Consider the following 18,194-nt stretch of genomic DNA (forward strand, 5'->3'; position numbering starts at 1 on the left):
GCAGCTATCGTCTATTGTAAAAGAAAAAAATTCAGAGGGCACTTAGTTATCCCTACGTGCATGAATGCGAAAGCATTGGGAACCACCCAAGGTCAAGGGTTCAACTCTCACCAAAGGTCATGGGTTCAAGTGCCATAATTAACTCTGTTTTAATTAAACATGTGCCTTAACCTTAATTAACCTATCTAATTAATCTGTGCCTGAATTGGCTCACTCAATTAGCTCACTTGGGCTCATTTGCATTTTGGGCCATCGTTATCACACCAACACCAGGTTTTCCACCTCGTGAGCCATATAATGCCTTCGCGTTAAAACAAATCCCGAGTTCCAGCTGGAATCCTACCCGGATACCCCGCTTGCAAGTCAAGTATCTTATCACTCAGCCGCACGAGTGCTTTTAAGTAACTTCGTAATGAGGCCCCTTAGAGGTGTCCTATAGCGTGAGGCGTCACATGTGCAGCTATGTAGTTACATGCACAAGTTGCAGTTGCATAAAGGTGTCACTCCATGTCAACTGTGCACACTGACTGCACAGCTCGGCTAACGCGGGCGATTTCATAGCCTCGATAGCAATGCACAGACTGCCATGACTCTTCGATGCGTGTAATGGCGCCTCCTTGCAAGATGCGAACTGCTTTTGAAGAAGCGAAGCATAGAGCTACAGGCGCAGTTGCAGCCAGGCAATGTCGGACTCTACGGACTGCTGTGCAGAGAGCAGCACTAGCTGCAGCTCGCTGTCGACACCGGGCGTACAGTGCAGTTCATTCTCGAGAAAATGACGCCGAAAGACTTTGCCACGAACAACCTCCATGATCACTACTTGCGGTAGGCATCCTCAGCAGTTTACGTCGAGCTACGAGAGGGCAGCTCCTGGCAGCTTTACACTGTGACTGTGCTGCGTGTTACGCGCAAGCCTGGCATTTTTGGCTTCCTCATCTCAACGCTCTGCCAGATGGTGGCCGATGAATTGAACAGGTGCTGGTATGTCTCAATAGCGAAGGCCATTTAGGGCGTTAATGCCAAGAAATTGCGTGCAGACCATTTTTTTTTTTCAGCTTTTCACTGGCCCTACCGGGAACATCTTCTCCAAGTCCCAGCAACAATGAAATGCTCAGCAACCTGCAACCTTGTGGGCAAGATCCGTACACGTTGCAACACCAACACCACGTTGCAGCCCTAGCACAAACATTGAGCGAACTGGCTAACCTTCCTGTCTTTTCCTGTCTTCTCCCTGCTCGAGCAAGTTCTCAGTGTCGCTGCTGATGTCTTCACAACAAAATTTGTAATTGTTAGTGCAGATCAGCAATGTATGAAGTGGCAGGCCAGCTCACTCTGTTTACTTTATTTATGCAGTGTTAATGCAGTGTTTATGCAGTGTTAATTTATGCAGTGTTAAACATTCCGAGGAAAATAATGTAGAAGTAATCAATTGCTATTGTTGTAATACCGGTGTCACATGGCCACTTTTGATTGCGATCAAGCCCGATCCGGATAGAAATTCTCAACTGTGATTGGCTCCCTTGTGCAAAGTAGCCAATCGCAGTTGAGAATTTCTATCCGGATTGGGCTTGATCGCGTTCAAAAGTGCGCCGTGTGACACCCATATAATTCCTCAATTACTTTTGTGGAGCAGCAACTGGTAACTGTAATCAATTACATTTTTTAATGAAGGAATTGTAATCAAAAACTTAATTTTTTCTGTAATGTGTACAAGTCTACCTTCTACATATACTACGTAGACTATGCCACTTCTGCATATAGACAAAGGGCCTGAATATTGGATTTTTTTCAGGGTATTAGTTCCTTTCTGATGTTATATGCTTGCATGTAATTGCTATTCTTGTGTATAGTAGGAATTGATTTATTGATTGATTGATTGATCATCTGCACTCCAGGGAAGTACTACTACGAAGCCAAGGTCACCGATGAAGGCCTTTGCCGTGTGGGGTGGTCTACGCAGGCCGCAGCTCTTGATCTTGGTAAGGAGATGTTGTCTTCCTTTTAAAAAGTTGTTCTGTGTCTTTTTCTTTAGTTTACGTGTATCAGACATTGCTCAAACTGATGCTCTGTCATGTCTCGGCAATCAGAGCTACCTTGGGAACCACTAAATTATTGCAAATTTCACTTCTTCACTCAGGAACTGACAAGCAAGGGTTTGGCTTTGGTGGCACCGGGAAGAAGTCCTTCGGAAAGCAGTTCGACTCATACGGGGAGGTGAGTAACTGCATCGGCCTGGGTTTTCATTTTTGTAGTGGACATTTTGTTGCTAGACAGGACAACTGCGGCTGACTTGTCAAGGCTTGCCGAATGCTAGGGCAAATATGGTGGATAATCCCATCAAATAGGTGCACTAAAAACATGCAGGTTTCTACAGGAATATTTCCGCACTGTTTTTAATGCAAATCCAAGCTCCAGAGAGATTATCTTTTATTTGTGTGTTAAATTGCAAAGTTATCGCTACTCCTGCTCCTTCTCCCCGTCAAAGGTCATTGTGGCTTCACGGCAATATGATTCGCATTGCCGTGAAGCCGCTCCATGAGGCAGAATTTGCTCGGGAAAAGCACCCCCTGCTTTGTACTCAACCCCTTCAGGCACCAAATCTACAATTTCTCGTGCCAAGCTTTTGCCTTAGATTCATGAGCATTGACGATATTCACATTTAAGCATGTTGTAGACTTAATAGACATTGCTGGTTAGGCCTGTGCTCTAAAATGGTATGTTAGTCATGAACTATATTTGACAAAAAAAAAGAGTCATTATGAAGGGCCGTTGAAGCAGAATTTCTGTGCCACTGTTAACAGCTGAAACCATTTCCCTCCTTACCTTGAAGCCATATATAAGGTACCGTAGCAACGTGCTAATCATAGCATCAGTGCAAAACAAGAGTCCAACTGTAATCGTTACATTTGCAAAATGCACCTTTTGCTGTATTTGTCATAGTGGGAATTAATCAAACTAAATTACGATTATAAACGAAGCTTTTCACCCTCAGTTGCAATTGCATACCTTCCGTATGTTACGACCAGTCAAATAACGTGTGAGTGAATGAGGCCACACAAACGAATTTGATTACAGTCGATTTCCGTTAATTCGACTGGGACGGGACCGATGAAATTGATCAAGTTATCCGGCGGGTCGAATTAAACAAGATGCAGAAAAACTGCAAAACACACATCTGATTAATTTGGCAACATTTGCCCGATTCTAACATGCCCTCGAATCAATCGCGTGCTCACTTCTTGTGTGTCCGAAGTAGTAAACTAACGTCGGAATGACATTAGAGCTCCTAAACAAAGCAGTAACCTAACATGCACCTGATTGTTTTGCAAGAAAAATTGGTGCACAATGGCGGCCAGTTTCCTAAAGTCAGCTTTGCCACAAGCTTTATTTAATGTCAGCTTCGCCGCAGTACATGTGTGCTATGCGGTAAAGCATGCAAACGTTGCGAAGGCAGTTTTGGTTTCACGTCCAACTGCACCACGCAGGCATATTTCGGTCCAATAAAATAAAATAAAAAAGTAGAAGAAAAGGTGCCTGCTCGAATTGGGTAAATAGCGTAATCGAACATTGTGAGCTCAAGCATTCACTCTCCCCTAAGCTCCTCCATGACAGATGCTGCCACTAAAGATGTTACTATTGGGGTCACCATAGGGGTCACGCACATGCGTGCTGACTGGCCAAGTTCAAATTATTTGGCGAAGGCCAATTTTAGGATTTAAATAATGAAAGTCTGAGCCCATAGCCAATGCATGGGCACCGGCCGAGCTAAAACTAACCTAAAATGTCCAATTAATCAGAGTCAAATGAATGGAATTCTACTGTACTAACACACAAAAGACGGTGCTAGCAGGAGGACCACCACTGCGTTCAATGCTACTGCTCTCAAAAGCCCATGCGGCTTCTGCTGGCCAGCCATCACTCTAAATAGTGATGCTGGAATTCTTATGACTGAAAAGGGAAAACCATGACTGCGGTGTCCTTTGGCCACTTCGTAACTGTTGTAACTGGATCAGGCATAAAAGTAGCAGGCCTCCCAATGAAAACGGCCATGTTAGTTGCAGCTGTTGAACTGTTTACACACTATATGACTGCAGTCTGAAATAATTACACTTCTTGCCCTTGCACTTGTATTCCTTGTTAAATATATCTGTCTTGTGTATGTAGTCTGAATGAAAACTTGAACCATGAAAACAAGTTGTTAAAAGCCAGATGGGGAAAAGGCTACCTTTGTTTATGGTGGCATTAAAGTTCTGCTTCAACAGCTTTTTATAATTGCAATGCAGGCTGCTGCTGTTTTCCTGCTTTCATGAGTAAGGCATTTTGCTAGGCAGGTGTCGCCAATCCTAACAGCATTGTGTTTTCCAAGTGTTCTTCGTGTGACATTGGTGAGTTGGTTCCCTACACTCACCTGTACTTGTGCTTAGAAGTCTAGCAGGTGTAACAGACGTTCTCATGAGTTATTTATTTCTGTTCACGTTGCAATCGTTTCAATGTACTATCCTTATGGTACATTAGTGAAAGTGATGAAACTTAACAATGAGTCCGAAATCTAGCTCTGGTCTTCTGTCATCTGCTCTGAATGGCACGTTAATAATGTGGGGAGGGCATAAAAGAAATCTTTGAGTGAATGGAAGTGGTTTCTTGAATTTGTGATGTTCAGCAATGCCTTTGTCCCATTCTGTCATACTTGTCATGAAACCTTTGGGCATGTAAGTGAATTTGAAGTCTCATTCTATCGCCTCTACTGGCCGACTACTCTATGAGTTGGGAAATTCTGGCTTTCATTTGGCGAGAAGAGTGCTGAAGTTGCAGCTGAAAAAAAAAAAAACTTGTCTGTGTTGTTTTCATCTCCTGTGCAGCCCTTTGGAATGCATGATGTGATTGGTTGCTACCTCGACCTGGACAACGGGAGCATCAAGTTTTCCAAGAATGGTACGTGTGGAGAACAAATCTGTATCTTATTCTGATAGTAATTGTAGAAATGCTCATGGCGTATTTTCACTGCCGCTGCCGTCGCCGCCATGTTGTCCCATGTAAGGTTCAAGTGTGAGTGGAAGGAGAGGCTCACTACAGGTGGGCAAGAGGATGAGCCGAGAAAGATTGAAGCTCGATGTATGCCGTCTTCCCATACTACCCAATCTTGGAAGTCACATGATCAAGCATTCGCTGCCTCACGGCCAAGCTCGGGGAGCAGAGCACACCTCTCACTAGAGGAGGGTGCTTGTCTCTTGCGCTAACCCAGCTGTGGCTGCCCGTGGCTGTGCACATACGTTGCAGATGGCTAAATAGCCAGCCAAGGGGGCAGCTACTACCATCTTATGTCTCATACCAGTTCTGATGAAGCCGGCAAATGGACAGCTTTGGGAAAACAGCATTTGAGTAATAAACGATGCAGGCTACCTTGCTGTCCAAATGAGACATCTGAGCAGAAGGCTTTAAAACTCAACAGCAAGGTTGCACTCTTACATGAAAACATGGTCGCGTTGTTTTAAGTGCTTAATGTGAGCTGTGTTGCGTTTTTCATAGGTTCGCACACCAAGGTTCTAAAATACAGCCATGATATGTGCTTTTCATTACTTTGTTCTTGTCGATGCAAAGGGGCGTCACATCGCACAGATGTCTTCCAGACGGTTCCAGAAGTGTTCTATTAGTTGGGCTTGAAGCTGTCTTCTTAGCTGTCTATGCATACTGGGCCTCTTCGATTATCAGTCCCTGACAGTCCCGGACTGCTTGGGACTGCTGTGCCGCATTCGATTTTGCTCGGACAGCTTCCGAAGCTCCACCCACTAGTCCGAGTGTTGTCAGAAGCGCATTCGTTTTTTCACGGACCGGAAGTTCCGGACTGCCCGCGGACTGTTGGAGCTGTCAGCAGATGTTTGCTTGGACAAGCGCAAGTAGCTAGCAGACGACGGCTGTCTTAAAAAGATGCGCGCGGTGTTTGACGCCATGTTGTGAAAGATTCCGTGTGCTTCTGCGTACTTTGCGCGCTCCAGACGGCAACTACTGTGCATTGAGTTATCGCTTCTGTTACATTGGTGCTTTGTGTGCCATCATGCAAGTTTTTTACGAGCTGTCTAATTGCTGTAGCTTTAGTCTTCGTGTTTTCTTTAAAGAAAGAAGCACAGCGATCAGGCGCACATGCTTGCTTTTCTTAATGGGTTTCACGAAATCTGTCATGCTCATTGCTATATACGTACGCAGCAAGCAGGTAAATTTTACTTTTCAGGTAAGTGAAACTAGTGTACGTGCAAGGAATCGTATATTGCATGCGGCTATTTCATGCCGGTAGCTGGAGTGGTATACAATAGGAGCTTCGCGGATTGCTGTTGACGTATATGTTGATCCCTTCTGCTACCAAGTTCGAGCGTGTGGTTTTTGACGTGCAGGATTAGTAGACGGTGTACACGCGCTCTCTCACGCGTCGGGCCTTTAATTAGCAGACGGTCTCGCGAGCTTTGAGGATGTAGGCGGGTGCTTTCTGCATGAACAGCGACGTGACACGACCATGATTTCGGAGTAAGATCTCCACAGCAATTATAGGGCCAATAAATATATTTCACCACCACCACGATTTTGCTTACGTCCGTGAGGAAATTCAACTTAAATTTCTCAGGCAATGAGCTGGCTAGCGCGACGTAATAAACTGCGCTTTGCGAAAACGTTCTACGCGCTCAGGCTACGATTACACTGTGCTAGCTTCAAGGTTGTGTCGGTGACGTGGCCTCTGAGACTGCACCATTTCAGAGGCCACACTAATAAAAACGCTGGGTAGGGGGCTATCTACGAGTAGCAAAGAACAGACGACAGCAGCCAGGAGAGTGACTTCCGGTCGCGGTGCTTCGACCGAAATCTCGGACAGTCCCCGACAGCTGGATCACGTGACTGTGACGCGCTCTTCTGTCAGGGCTAGTCAGACCGGAAGCCGCAGACGGTTTGCAGACAGTCCGGGATTGCATAATCGAAGAGGCCCACTGTCTCCGATGCCGGCAAGAATTGGAACACACCCTATGTTAGAGGTCACCTGCCAAGTGTGCTAGGGCATGCAAGAGTTTCCATGTGAGGGCGAGCCAAGATGCCTAGTGGCTTCATGCACACTATTTTCTCATACTGTTTGAGGTAAACACATCCATATAGAAGTATTGAACGTACATGACTGAAATACAGTCAGGTACATTCAATACTTGAATATGGATGTATTTGTTGGGATCCACACACATCTGAGCTTATAAATAAATTAGAAAAAATCCAGAATACGGCAGTTAGACTTGTTCTTGGTAACTATAGCTGGCAGCTTAGCATGACAGAAAGCAAACATAAACATAAATGGCAAGAGTTAAAGGATCGTAGAAGGCATATCAGATTAAAATTTTTTCACGATATTTAATATTCTAAAACAGGTATAAACTGCGAACAATATATTCAGGCATCTCACCACATATCTAAGCGACTGTACCACTGTTTAAAGGTCAGGGAATTTTCTTGTAAGGGTGACGTCTTCCGTTATTCCTTTTTTTGTTAGAACTGTTCGAGATTGGAACAGTTTCCTATCGAGCATTGTATACATCACAGAAAACGATGCTTTTTTCCATGCATTGAATTAATTTGTTCATGTATTTAGTTAAGTTTGTAACCTCCCTGCTGTAATGCCCTGTGGGCGATGCAGGTAACTAATAAATAAATAAGAAATAAAAGGTCATGTAATCTGAGTTTCGGAGACACAGCGCAGCCTAGAAAACTACAAACCTTCGTGTAATTGTTGAATAATTTGCTATTGTTATAAATTCTTCACCCTTTGGGTGTAACTGCTGCTTCTTTCTTTTCTTTTTTTTTTTGGGGGGGGGGGGGGGGGGGGGCTCTTTGGTCGCTCTTTCAATCATGGCTGCGAGATTCCAGGCACTGTAAAGTGGCCACGAAATCTCTAATAGCAGCCAAACACTAGCCAAACTAGGCCAGGGATGAGAAATCTAGTCAAGAATGTAGCCAAGTTACAATGACCAATGACATCCATTCTAGCCACTGCATCTCCTTGGGCTTGGCATCTTTACTTGTGTGTGCTACACTACTTGTTATGATCATGAGCACTAAAAGAAATTTTCGTCTTCAAAACTTATTGCATACTTATTAAGCACTTATTTTAGTGTTCACACATTCTTTTTAGTGTTTGCAAAGTTCGAGTGCAAGCTTTAATTCCTCCAGTGACAGTTACCTGTCCTTTTTTTCAAATTCTCATCTTCATATCATAACCACCACCATTGTTATTGTCGTCACTACTATTACACTTCTAGCACTGTTACTGCTAAGAATAATAACAGTACAAGAACAATAAAAGCAAGAAAAGGTAATGGCCACGAGATAATTCTTCTAGAGCTACGAGATATTTTATTTTGTTTCAGCCATTCAGGCTGTGCGAAGAAGCTGGACTTCATTTGAATTAACATGATCTGCATCGCTACGCAGGTAACGTCTTTGAGGATGCCTTCCAGATACCACAAAACCTGAAGCGGTGCCCCATGTTTCCATCTGTCGTCCTCAAGGTATGTCACCTCAGCAAGGAACATTATTATTAGCCTGCGATCGAGAGTTTGATTCCCAGTTGCTGCGCCCTCAATTTTACTGGCCTGAAAGCAGGAATGTTCATGTGCTTCATGGAATGTTCGTGTGCACGTGGAACAGCCTCATGCAGTCAAGAATAGTCCGAAGCCTTTTGCTGTGGCATCACTCACAGCGCAACATCCAGTTGTGGAACGTAGAGCCTCATCAATTTGGATTACACCAAGCGCAGTGATTAAAGCTGGGGTCGGTAGTTTGTAATGGTTCAATTATTATTATTATTTTTTAAAAATTCTTTCTGCCTTTCACCATTGGCTGGGACGTCAATATTGCTGTGGTTGGCCACTTGGTGCAGTAGACAGTAAGAAAAGTTTGAAAAAAGTGACATGGGTCGTTACAAAATACAACCCTTGACCTGACTTTTCACCTTAGCTTCTTTTTCTAGTTCAATAGACCGATGATTTTATCACATTCAGAGCATATGTGCAATAGCCATGATGCTGCTATGATAAGAATAGTAGCCCTCTCCAATTTCTCGCTGTACTTGGGTTCAAGGTGACATTGAGGGGAATGCCAAGAACAAAGCCATTGTGGTTTGTTCCAGTGAATTTAGAAGGAAGTTGGTGGGGGGGGTGGGGGTGGAGGTGATTCTCCTCGACCTCACACCTGTTGTAAAATCTTTATTCTCACCTTCCTGCCTTTTGCTCTAGAGGGCTGAGATAGTTTGCCTTTCATTAGATGCTGCAGGTTAATTTGCATAAACAAAATAAAAGAAAAGAATGTCACAAACATGAGATACATCTTGTCATAGTTGCCTCTCAGTCCGCAAAGGACGACTTCCGGCATGGATTGAAGTACTGGGGGTGTAGTGAAACTCATCATGAAATTGATCTGGCCCCCCCCCCCCAAAAATATGTACGTTTTAGGCACGACATTTGTCAAGAGGTATATGCATGGCTTGTGTTCCCCCTATTTTCTGTCTTTATTTTCAGAATGCCGAGATGGAGTTCAACTTTGGTGCCACACCTTTTAAGCATCCACCAGTGGTAAGTGTGGAGGCGTTTTGGTGTCTCTTGCGGCTGGGCAGGACTACCTGTTCACTCTACTGATTTTTTTTTTTTTTTTCACCTCTTTTACCAGGACGGCTACGTGGCAGTTTCGGCTGCACCAAAAGAGTGCATCGCCGAGTCCACAGTCACAGGTCAGCGGCCTCACATGCTCTGCTTTGCTGCTTGGAAAAGAGCTGAACCCTTTTATACCGAACTCTATCGTTCTGCGAAAAGTAGTAGTTTGCTATATGTGGACCCACCCTTCAAGACATGCGAAAATTGGCGACACAGTTGTTCTTCTGCCGCTGTCTTATTACAAAGCGCTAACAACCCTTCCGCTGATAAGTCCAGCCTTTCCTATGCCTGGGCTGCATGCTTACAAGCTAATTCAACTGCCTTAGCACTGAGTCGAATCTGTCATTACCAGGACAACTCGTGAACGATGCCCGTGAAGAAATCCCTCCACGGTGTCTTTAAGTTCAATACGAACAGCGTAGCGGCTGCAGAACAAAGTTTTCGGTGAAAGTTCACAGTTGCACCATTTTACTTTGGTTAGTGGAAACTTACCTGAGACGATAAAAGTTCCTCCATGCTCCTGTTCAATTCTGCATATGCTACCTTATCTTTTTCAAATAGCCCCTTTAAATCAGAATAACCACAATGTAGATTGCTCAGAAAGTGGCCCAGATGATGCCCACTGGTGCCACTGGGAATAGGTCATCAGATAAGGTCACCTGTTTGAAGGCATGAAGCAAAAGGGGAGGAAAGGGAGCGATATGCTGCTTGGAAACTGATTAGAAATGACCTGCACAAGCAGGTCATCAGATAGCGTTGTGTGACAGACGTTATCTCCACTAGACGTTATTTGTGAAGACTTAAGGACAAGACTGGGGTAGTAGGGTGCGTTGGCTCCAGCGTAACAGCACAGAGAGGTGGTAGCTATACCAGGTGTCTTTTTTAATGTCTTGTTTTAAGACTGAACAGAATTTTAGATAATTGCCCTTGGCAGATTGCACAATTTATTTTTTTCCCTGAGCTGGATTATGGGAAGAGGCAGACTTTATTTGCCCAAGAAATTGAAACACATAATAGACTAATTAGCAGAATTTCACTTATTACCTTATGGCACATATTGCAATTTATGAATTGTAGCCGGTGAGCTCGCAAGGTGATCCACTTGGAAAGAATTCTGAGGATGACACTGTTTTGAGACATTCATTTCCATAGTGTGTGACAAAATCCACTGGTGTCCCATTATTGTGGTCTTGCAGTGCATAAAAAGGGGTTTGTTTTAGAAGTGGCACAGTGCAGCTTACTGCAAGTTTGACTGTGTATATCTCCAAACTGATGTCATCCTCAGAGTTCGTTACGAATGAATATGCCTTGCAAACTCACCGGCTACTGTTCATAAAATTGCAGTATGTGTTGTAAAGTGCTCAGTTAAAAACCTAATTACTTAATTTTGTTAATTAATCAGTTATACATTTTGATTTCTCATGCAAGTAATGCTCGCCTATTCGAGAAATCCAGCTCAAGGATTAGAATTGTGGTACTGCCGCAGGCAACTCTTTTAAAATTGTGTTTTTACAAAAAAAAAAAAAGCCACGTGATATGAGGAACATGAAAGCATGCTAATACAAGAAAAGAAGTAAAAAGGACACGGGCACATGAGGCTATATCAGTGTACTCAAGGCCAGTGTGAGGTAACAATTTTCTTTGCACTCTATTCCTTTATTATCACAGTGTACATCGGCAATTGCCGTTACATTATGCAGTGTAGTACGAGCTCTTGCATGCATTGCAACGCCCTTGAGATGAAATACAAGTCGTCAATTTGATGACTGCATATCAGATTTTCATGTACCTAGACAATTGTGACGTTCCTTTTTTGTGCCCGCTGCAATGGCTTAGTGGCTATAGCATTGTTCTGTTGAGGTTGAGGCCATGGGATCAGCTGTAGTGGCAGCATTTCGATGGGGGTGAAATGGAAGGACACTCGTACTCATAGTATTTATTCGAATATAAGGCGAGTTTTTTTTCCGATAATCCTTATCCTCTCTCTTTATGCGAGTCTGATAGATTTAGTTACTATTTCATTAGTTACTTTTCTTTTTCTCGCGTGCCCCTGTTGGGCACCCTTGCCTCTTGGTCATGGCTGCCTTATAATCAAATAAATACAGTATATTGCCAAATTGTGGTGATGGTGGTTGTTCATGGTGGCACCCGCGTATAGCTACGGTGCATGTTCACGGTGATGGTCGCATGTGGTGGCGGCATTGGGGCCTGTTAAAGAGCCCCAGGTAGTCAAAATTAAACCCAAGCAATTAATCCATAGCCCCAGGATTGCTTTGGGACAATAAACCCCGGAAACCAATAAAATCAACTGAATCATGCCAATTTCGTTTCTGTAATATAACATACTGCATTACGGTATATGTTACAAAATATACTAGTATGTTTCTGTAATACTGTATTACCGAAACAGCTGCTGTGTTACTTTATATTTCTTCGCCGATGATTGGTCTTCATTTGTTAAATTACTGTGTGGAATTAGGGTTAAGGATTGTGTGCAAGGTATGATAAGTGCTCGTTTTTGCTCTCCCGTTTTCGACTTCAGGAGCGTCTGTCGGCGCTCCCAAGAGTGTCAAGAATGCACCCCAAGCAATAATCATAGAGGTGAGAGCTTTTACGATATTTCTAACCTCAAGCACACTGCGTGCTGCCTTTTAATTACTGTTCTGATGCTTTTTTCTTCTTTTACAAAGTAATATGTCACCCTTTTTTGACATTTTATTCAGCCCTCTCGAGAGCTTGCCGAGCAGACGCTGAAGTGCATCACAAGCTTTAAGAAGCACCTGAAGGATCCTGTCATCAGGTAAAGAGTTCATTCACTCTCGTTCTTTTTCACTTCTTCATTATGTTGATCCTGTTCTCATCTAGCAAGCCAAGTCTCTTTTCTGAAAGTGATGAAATTCTTTAACACTTCATTCTGAAAACATAAGGCAGGTGGTGACACACTCTCGAAGTTGTTTCTCTTGAACCCTCGTTAGCTTCTTGACTCAGCCTAGCTTCTATTGAGATATAACTTGGGATGTGTTCCAAATCCATGCGTAGACAGCTACTTTGCCGTCTTCGCTGGTCAGCCACCATCTGAAGTCCTGTTCCAACCCTGACGTAGACGAGAAAAAAAAGAAAAGCTTGCAGGAGACAGTAAGGACGATACAAGGACGTAGCACTGTGAACAAACATGAGCGCTGTACAGGGCTCGTGTTTGTTCACTTTGTTACGTCCTTGTATCGAAGTGCGCTGCCATATTACATTATTGTGCGAGATTGCCAAACCATCCAAAGTGCCCAAAGTAGCTAAAGAAAGCTATAGCTTTAATAATGACACAAATCAAGCCCTTTAGTTCCTCTAGTTCATCTAGCTCATTGAAACCTGTGAGGTCACAATAGCGTATTGCCGCCGCAATCCGGGCACGAGATTCAAGAAAGGAAACATTGGCCTTCGTTTTGGCTTCTAGCAATCAACCTCATATCTCGAAATTAACGAAACTAGCATGTTGAAGCAATGCTTTACCCATCTGAATCAGTTTATTGCTGGTGTTTATCGTCCCTCCCTTCAAACGGTCAATCACATCATTAGTCTTGTTTTGATGATGCAGGGAGCTGCTGGTCATCGGAGGTGTTGCTGCGAAGGAGCAGATCGAAACGCTGAGGAACGGGGTATGACATTGGCATCCTGTCAGTCAAGACTTTTTTCCTATCATACATTTTCCTACAGAATTTACTAGAGGGAACTCTGGCATTACAATTGTCCATCTACCACGGGAATGATGGATTGTTCGCGGATTTTGTCTAATCTTTGTGATTGTGGCTTCAGACGTTCTTTGTGACTTTATTCATTGTGCCTTATCTGCCTCTGTTGGCTTACTTTTCAAGCAGTCATATTTTCTTAGATGCATGAAGGCAGTATGACTGTAACAAATATGCATGGTCATTGAGAACTGCTGCACTTATAATGCAATATTTCATTGAATGTGATCAACTTGCAAAGTCAGAAAAGCCATTTGAATCCCGAAGAACGAAGGTCATGTAGCATGACTCTGTGTGCATGCATAATCATAGAATCACTGCATTGGTAATGCAATATTTTGTTGAATATGATCGACTTGCAAAGTTAAGAAAGGCCATTTGAGTGCAGTAGAATGAAGTTTAGGCAGTATGACTCTGCGTACAGTGATACTAGTCATTGTGAATCACTACATTTATAACGCTGCAGTTATAATGTAATGATAACTTGCAAATTAAACAAAAATCTGTTTGAAGCCAGAAGGGCGATGTTTAGGCAAATCCATACACTACTCAACATTCCCGTGCTGGCTGAAACCACAGTGGTTTCAGCTCTCGTAGACACTAGTTGCCACAGTTCCCGCTAGTAACTTGAGCAGGAAACATTATCCCTTCTATCCTCCTCAGGCCCACTGTTGACACTCGCATACAACAGCTTTTATCTTTTTCAATATTAAGCCAGAAGAGAAAGGAAAAGCTAAATTCGGGTTCAACCTAAAGCTAGGTGCAGGTAACAGTTTATATCAAGCGTTTAGTGATTATGTTCCATTACCTTTAAAAAAAAAAGTGTACTTTGTGAGATGAACTACTGCATCGATCACAGACGACAAAAAATTTACAGTGTATAGTACATTTGAAATGTCACAGGTATGCTGTGGCAGTGCAGATTGAAAAGTAAAGGTAACAAACCAACAGGTGACGTTCAAATGTAGTCTATGCATTTAGGCAAACAAAACACATTCTTATCAGAATATATATATTTGGATAGTAGGGCTGTAGTGCAAATGTGTCCATGTCTTCTTTTCAAGCAACTAGTTTTTCAGGTTCGTAAGAGCCTTGTTGACAAATGTGAACCAACTGTAAATGTTATGTAAATGTGCCCCTAGGACTGTATTGGGTGTGAGGAGGCTATAGCTTGATTCTAGTCTTGTCTAATTCCTTGTCGGTCATGTCATTTGGACTGATATCTTTGTTTTTTCTGACCCTGGTCTGTTTCAGGTTGACATTGTGGTTGGAACGCCTGGTCGTCTGGAAGACCTGATTAGTACGGGGGAGCTAAGCCTTACCCAGGTATGGCTGCTGAAAGAACTGTGCCAGTTTTAGAGCCACATGCTTGCACGTTCTCCTGAATTCTCAGTAGAGTTAAGAATTTCATCTCATTTTACGATTTTATGAACAGTGCATCAAGCTCTACGAAAAATAAATGCTGTTGGTGGAATTTTTTTAGAGATGTTGAGAGATGAGGCAGCATAAAATTGCAAAAAATAAAGAATGCAAAGTATGCAAAAAGCAATTGTGATGATACCGGCGCCACACTCTTGTGGTGGTGCAAGACACCATATACCGCAAGCATTGCCTCCTTCATGCTTCTGTTGGTGTTGTCTGATGGTGACGCAGGAGTTGTACTTAATTCAAGCAAGTTTATCCAGAAAAGTTCTGAAGCAGGCGAAAGCAGCAGCAGCAGCAATGTTGCTGAAAAGTCACTATAATCTAAAAACAGTGTTGATTGTCAATCTGTGTGGTTCTATATTTACTAGTGCCTGTGTGTTACCTTTAATAATCACCTTTAATAAAGCACGTATGTATCCCACAAAAGGTGTGTTGCTGTTGATGACACAGGGGTCTCGCGCAATGCAACAAAATGGCATTTCACTTCAAGGCATAGCAGTTTTTTTATCAGTCATCTTTAAAATTTTTAAAAGAACAAAAGCAAAGACATAAGATCTAAGGAGGCTAAACATTGCAGCACTTCAGATTTAACATGGATTGTAAGAATTTTTTAATGATAGTTTTATTTGGCTCTTTCCCCAATATACACGAGGAAGCTATCGCTTGGCTTGTACAATCATCCCCCAACGGTTTATGCCAATTTTTACTTTTTGCTCTGGCCGTTCAGCTGTGGTATGTCTCATACGATTTACTGCGTAAACTGTCATTCAGAAGCTTTATCAATTAAACACCTGACCATTTTGCAATTTGTAACTTTTTTTTTTCTTTTCTATTGTAATGATGTGCTAAACTGTAATTGTGTCCTCTCATAGATCTTCCTACAAAAATTACTGGAGGGAATTCTAGTCTTCAATTGTTCCGCTATCGTGGTACTGTGGGGTAGTTTAATGGATTTGTATAATCTTTGTGCTTGTGGCTTCGGATGTTCTTGTAGCCTTGTTTCACTACTATTTATTTTTCTAAATTTCGATGAAAGCATATTTTTCTAAATGAGTGAACACAATAAGCTTCTGCACACATGCATAAACATTGCGAATTGTTGCATTTTGAACTCAACATCTTGTTGAAAATGGTCAATTTGCAAAGTCGCAAAGCTCTTTGAAGGCAGAAGGACAAAGTTTAGGCAAATCCACATGCTAACTGTATCACCATGCCTGCAGCCGTCATGGGCACTAGTGCCAGGATTTCCTCTAGTGATTTTTGTAGTAGGAAGCTCTGTGTGCGCATCCCTGCTATGTTGTGCACAGGAATGGCAACATCTGCAAAAAAAAAGGAAACAAATAAATAAAAGGTAATTGATTGTGTTGCTTGTTTCAGGTGCGGTTCTTCGTCCTTGATGAAGCGGTACGTGAACACTCATTCCTACTCTGATATATAGTTTTCCTGCAGAGCGTCGAAAAGGATCCTTCTCCCAGCAGAAAAAAATTAATTTCTTGCTTCATTGAAGAAGGAACTGTTCTTATTGCAGACAGGTAAATTTGTTAGGCTGCCAGTTATCTTAATATAAGAAGCAGGAGGACATTACTTGGTAGGAAGTGCCTACATTTGCCTGTCCAGTTGCTTACAGCTCGCACGAGAAAGTTAAGCTGTTTGTGCAATTACCCTCGGAAGTTTTCATCGACAGCGACAAGGACATTTTCATTGACAAAGCTTTAATTAACAAGTTCCTGGATGTGCCCAACACACCTAAAGCTCCCTATAAATAGCAGATGCACCTGCATGGCAAAACACATGACGACAAATGTATGGACTAGCTTCATATGGCGTTCTGCAGAAAATCACTCAGTATAGTGTATAGTACCATCTGGTATTATAGAGGTTGGTTGTGGCCTTTCACACCCCTTGACAGGATGCTCACCGAAAAGCAGGTGATAGAGAACCCAGGGATGAAATCTTTCTGTTCCATGTGCACTCGACCGCAGTTTGAGATGTGTTGTGTGCTCCAACCCATTTTTATTCTTCCGAGAAGGAAATTTACTGAAGAATGCAAATTTGCTGGAGTGCATATGGCAGGCATTGCCAAGTCATGACTAGCAGCTTACTGCTATTCTTTAAAAGGAAAGTTTACAATCACTGCATTCCACTGGTACCAACATATGGGGCGGAAACTTGGAGGCTAACAAAGTTTGAGAAGTTGAGGACCCTGTAAAGAGCGACGGAACAAAAAATTATAGGCGTAAAGTTCAGGAAGGGGAAGATAGCGGTGTGGATTAGAAAGCAAATGGGGGTAGCCAATATTCTAGTTGACATTAAGGGGATAAAATGGAGGTGGGCAGACCATGTAATGCATTGGGCCCATAACCAGTGGGCTGTTAGAGTTACAGAATGGCCGCCATGGTAAGAGAAGCATAGTCAAGGACGGCAGTGTATTAGGTGGTGTGATGAAGTTAGGAAATTTGCAGGCACAACTTGGAATCAGCTAGCACAAGGCAGGAGTAGCTGAAGATCACTGGGAGAGGCCTTCGTTCTGCAGTGGACACAAAGATAGGCTGATGATGGTGATGCAGTAAGCATCCGAGTCATGTGATGCACTGCCTGTACTGAAACCTGCAGTTTTGTCTGTCACGCGGATCAGCCCTAAGTGAAGGCACCATCTGGTGCTGGCACTACGCTTAACATTTCGTCAATGTCTTGCTTGCCTTTTTGTTACAGGACGGCCTGCTGAACCAAGGGAACAATGACCTTATCAACCGTATCCACCGGCAGATACCCCAGATAACGGCCGAAGGAAGGCGTCTGCAGGTGAGCCTCACATCATGGAGCAATTCAGCGAGGGTGTCAAACATTGCTTGATGAGTTTCAATTCTGCCGTCTTATTTTATTTAATTACTTGTGATAGAGAGAAAAGTAAAGGTTAATCAGAGTTGAGACAGCAAGGTGTACCTAATGTTTGCACTGGTTTGTGAAATTTCTTGTCTAAAGCCTCTGGTGTGTCATATGTGGCTCCGAGATTTGTTATCGCGCGAAAGAAGAATGCATTATTTCACCATTCACTGTCCTTTACCTGCGCACAAAAGCAGCTGCAAAATTTCCTTTAGCAGCTTCATTGTGAAAGTGCAGTGCAGAGAATATTTCTAGGTGGCAGCCCGACTAATGAGTTTGAATCCTTATAGTACCGAGCTAAATGAGGTCAACATACATAAAATTTGCTAAAAGTAATCTGCTAAATCTGCATTACATGCATACTTGAGCAAGGCTGCTTCATTGTTAGTGGACTGACAGCTGCAGCATTGTCACTCACAGTGTATTAAGTATACTGGTCGCGAGTGATTGCGTAGGTAATGATCAATCAAAT

General features: G+C 42.9%; 1 protein-coding gene across 1 annotated transcript in view; it reads left to right on the forward strand.

Moving 5' to 3' along the window:
• The window catches only part of LOC119465751 (ATP-dependent RNA helicase DDX1-like), a 50,136-nt gene that overhangs the window by 5,402 nt on the left and 26,540 nt on the right, over positions 1-18,194 (forward strand). Inside the window, 12 exon segments of the mRNA XM_037726219.2 lie at positions 1,896-1,979; positions 2,138-2,214; positions 4,860-4,932; positions 8,458-8,534; positions 9,543-9,596; positions 9,691-9,751; positions 12,217-12,275; positions 12,398-12,474; positions 13,264-13,324; positions 14,669-14,740; positions 16,217-16,243; positions 17,552-17,641. Coding sequence (XP_037582147.1) covers positions 1,896-1,979; positions 2,138-2,214; positions 4,860-4,932; positions 8,458-8,534; positions 9,543-9,596; positions 9,691-9,751; positions 12,217-12,275; positions 12,398-12,474; positions 13,264-13,324; positions 14,669-14,740; positions 16,217-16,243; positions 17,552-17,641 — 812 coding nt within the window.

This window comes from Dermacentor silvarum, chromosome 10 (assembly GCF_013339745.2).
Source record: "Dermacentor silvarum isolate Dsil-2018 chromosome 10, BIME_Dsil_1.4, whole genome shotgun sequence".
Classification (NCBI taxonomy): Eukaryota; Metazoa; Arthropoda; class Arachnida; order Ixodida; family Ixodidae; genus Dermacentor; species Dermacentor silvarum.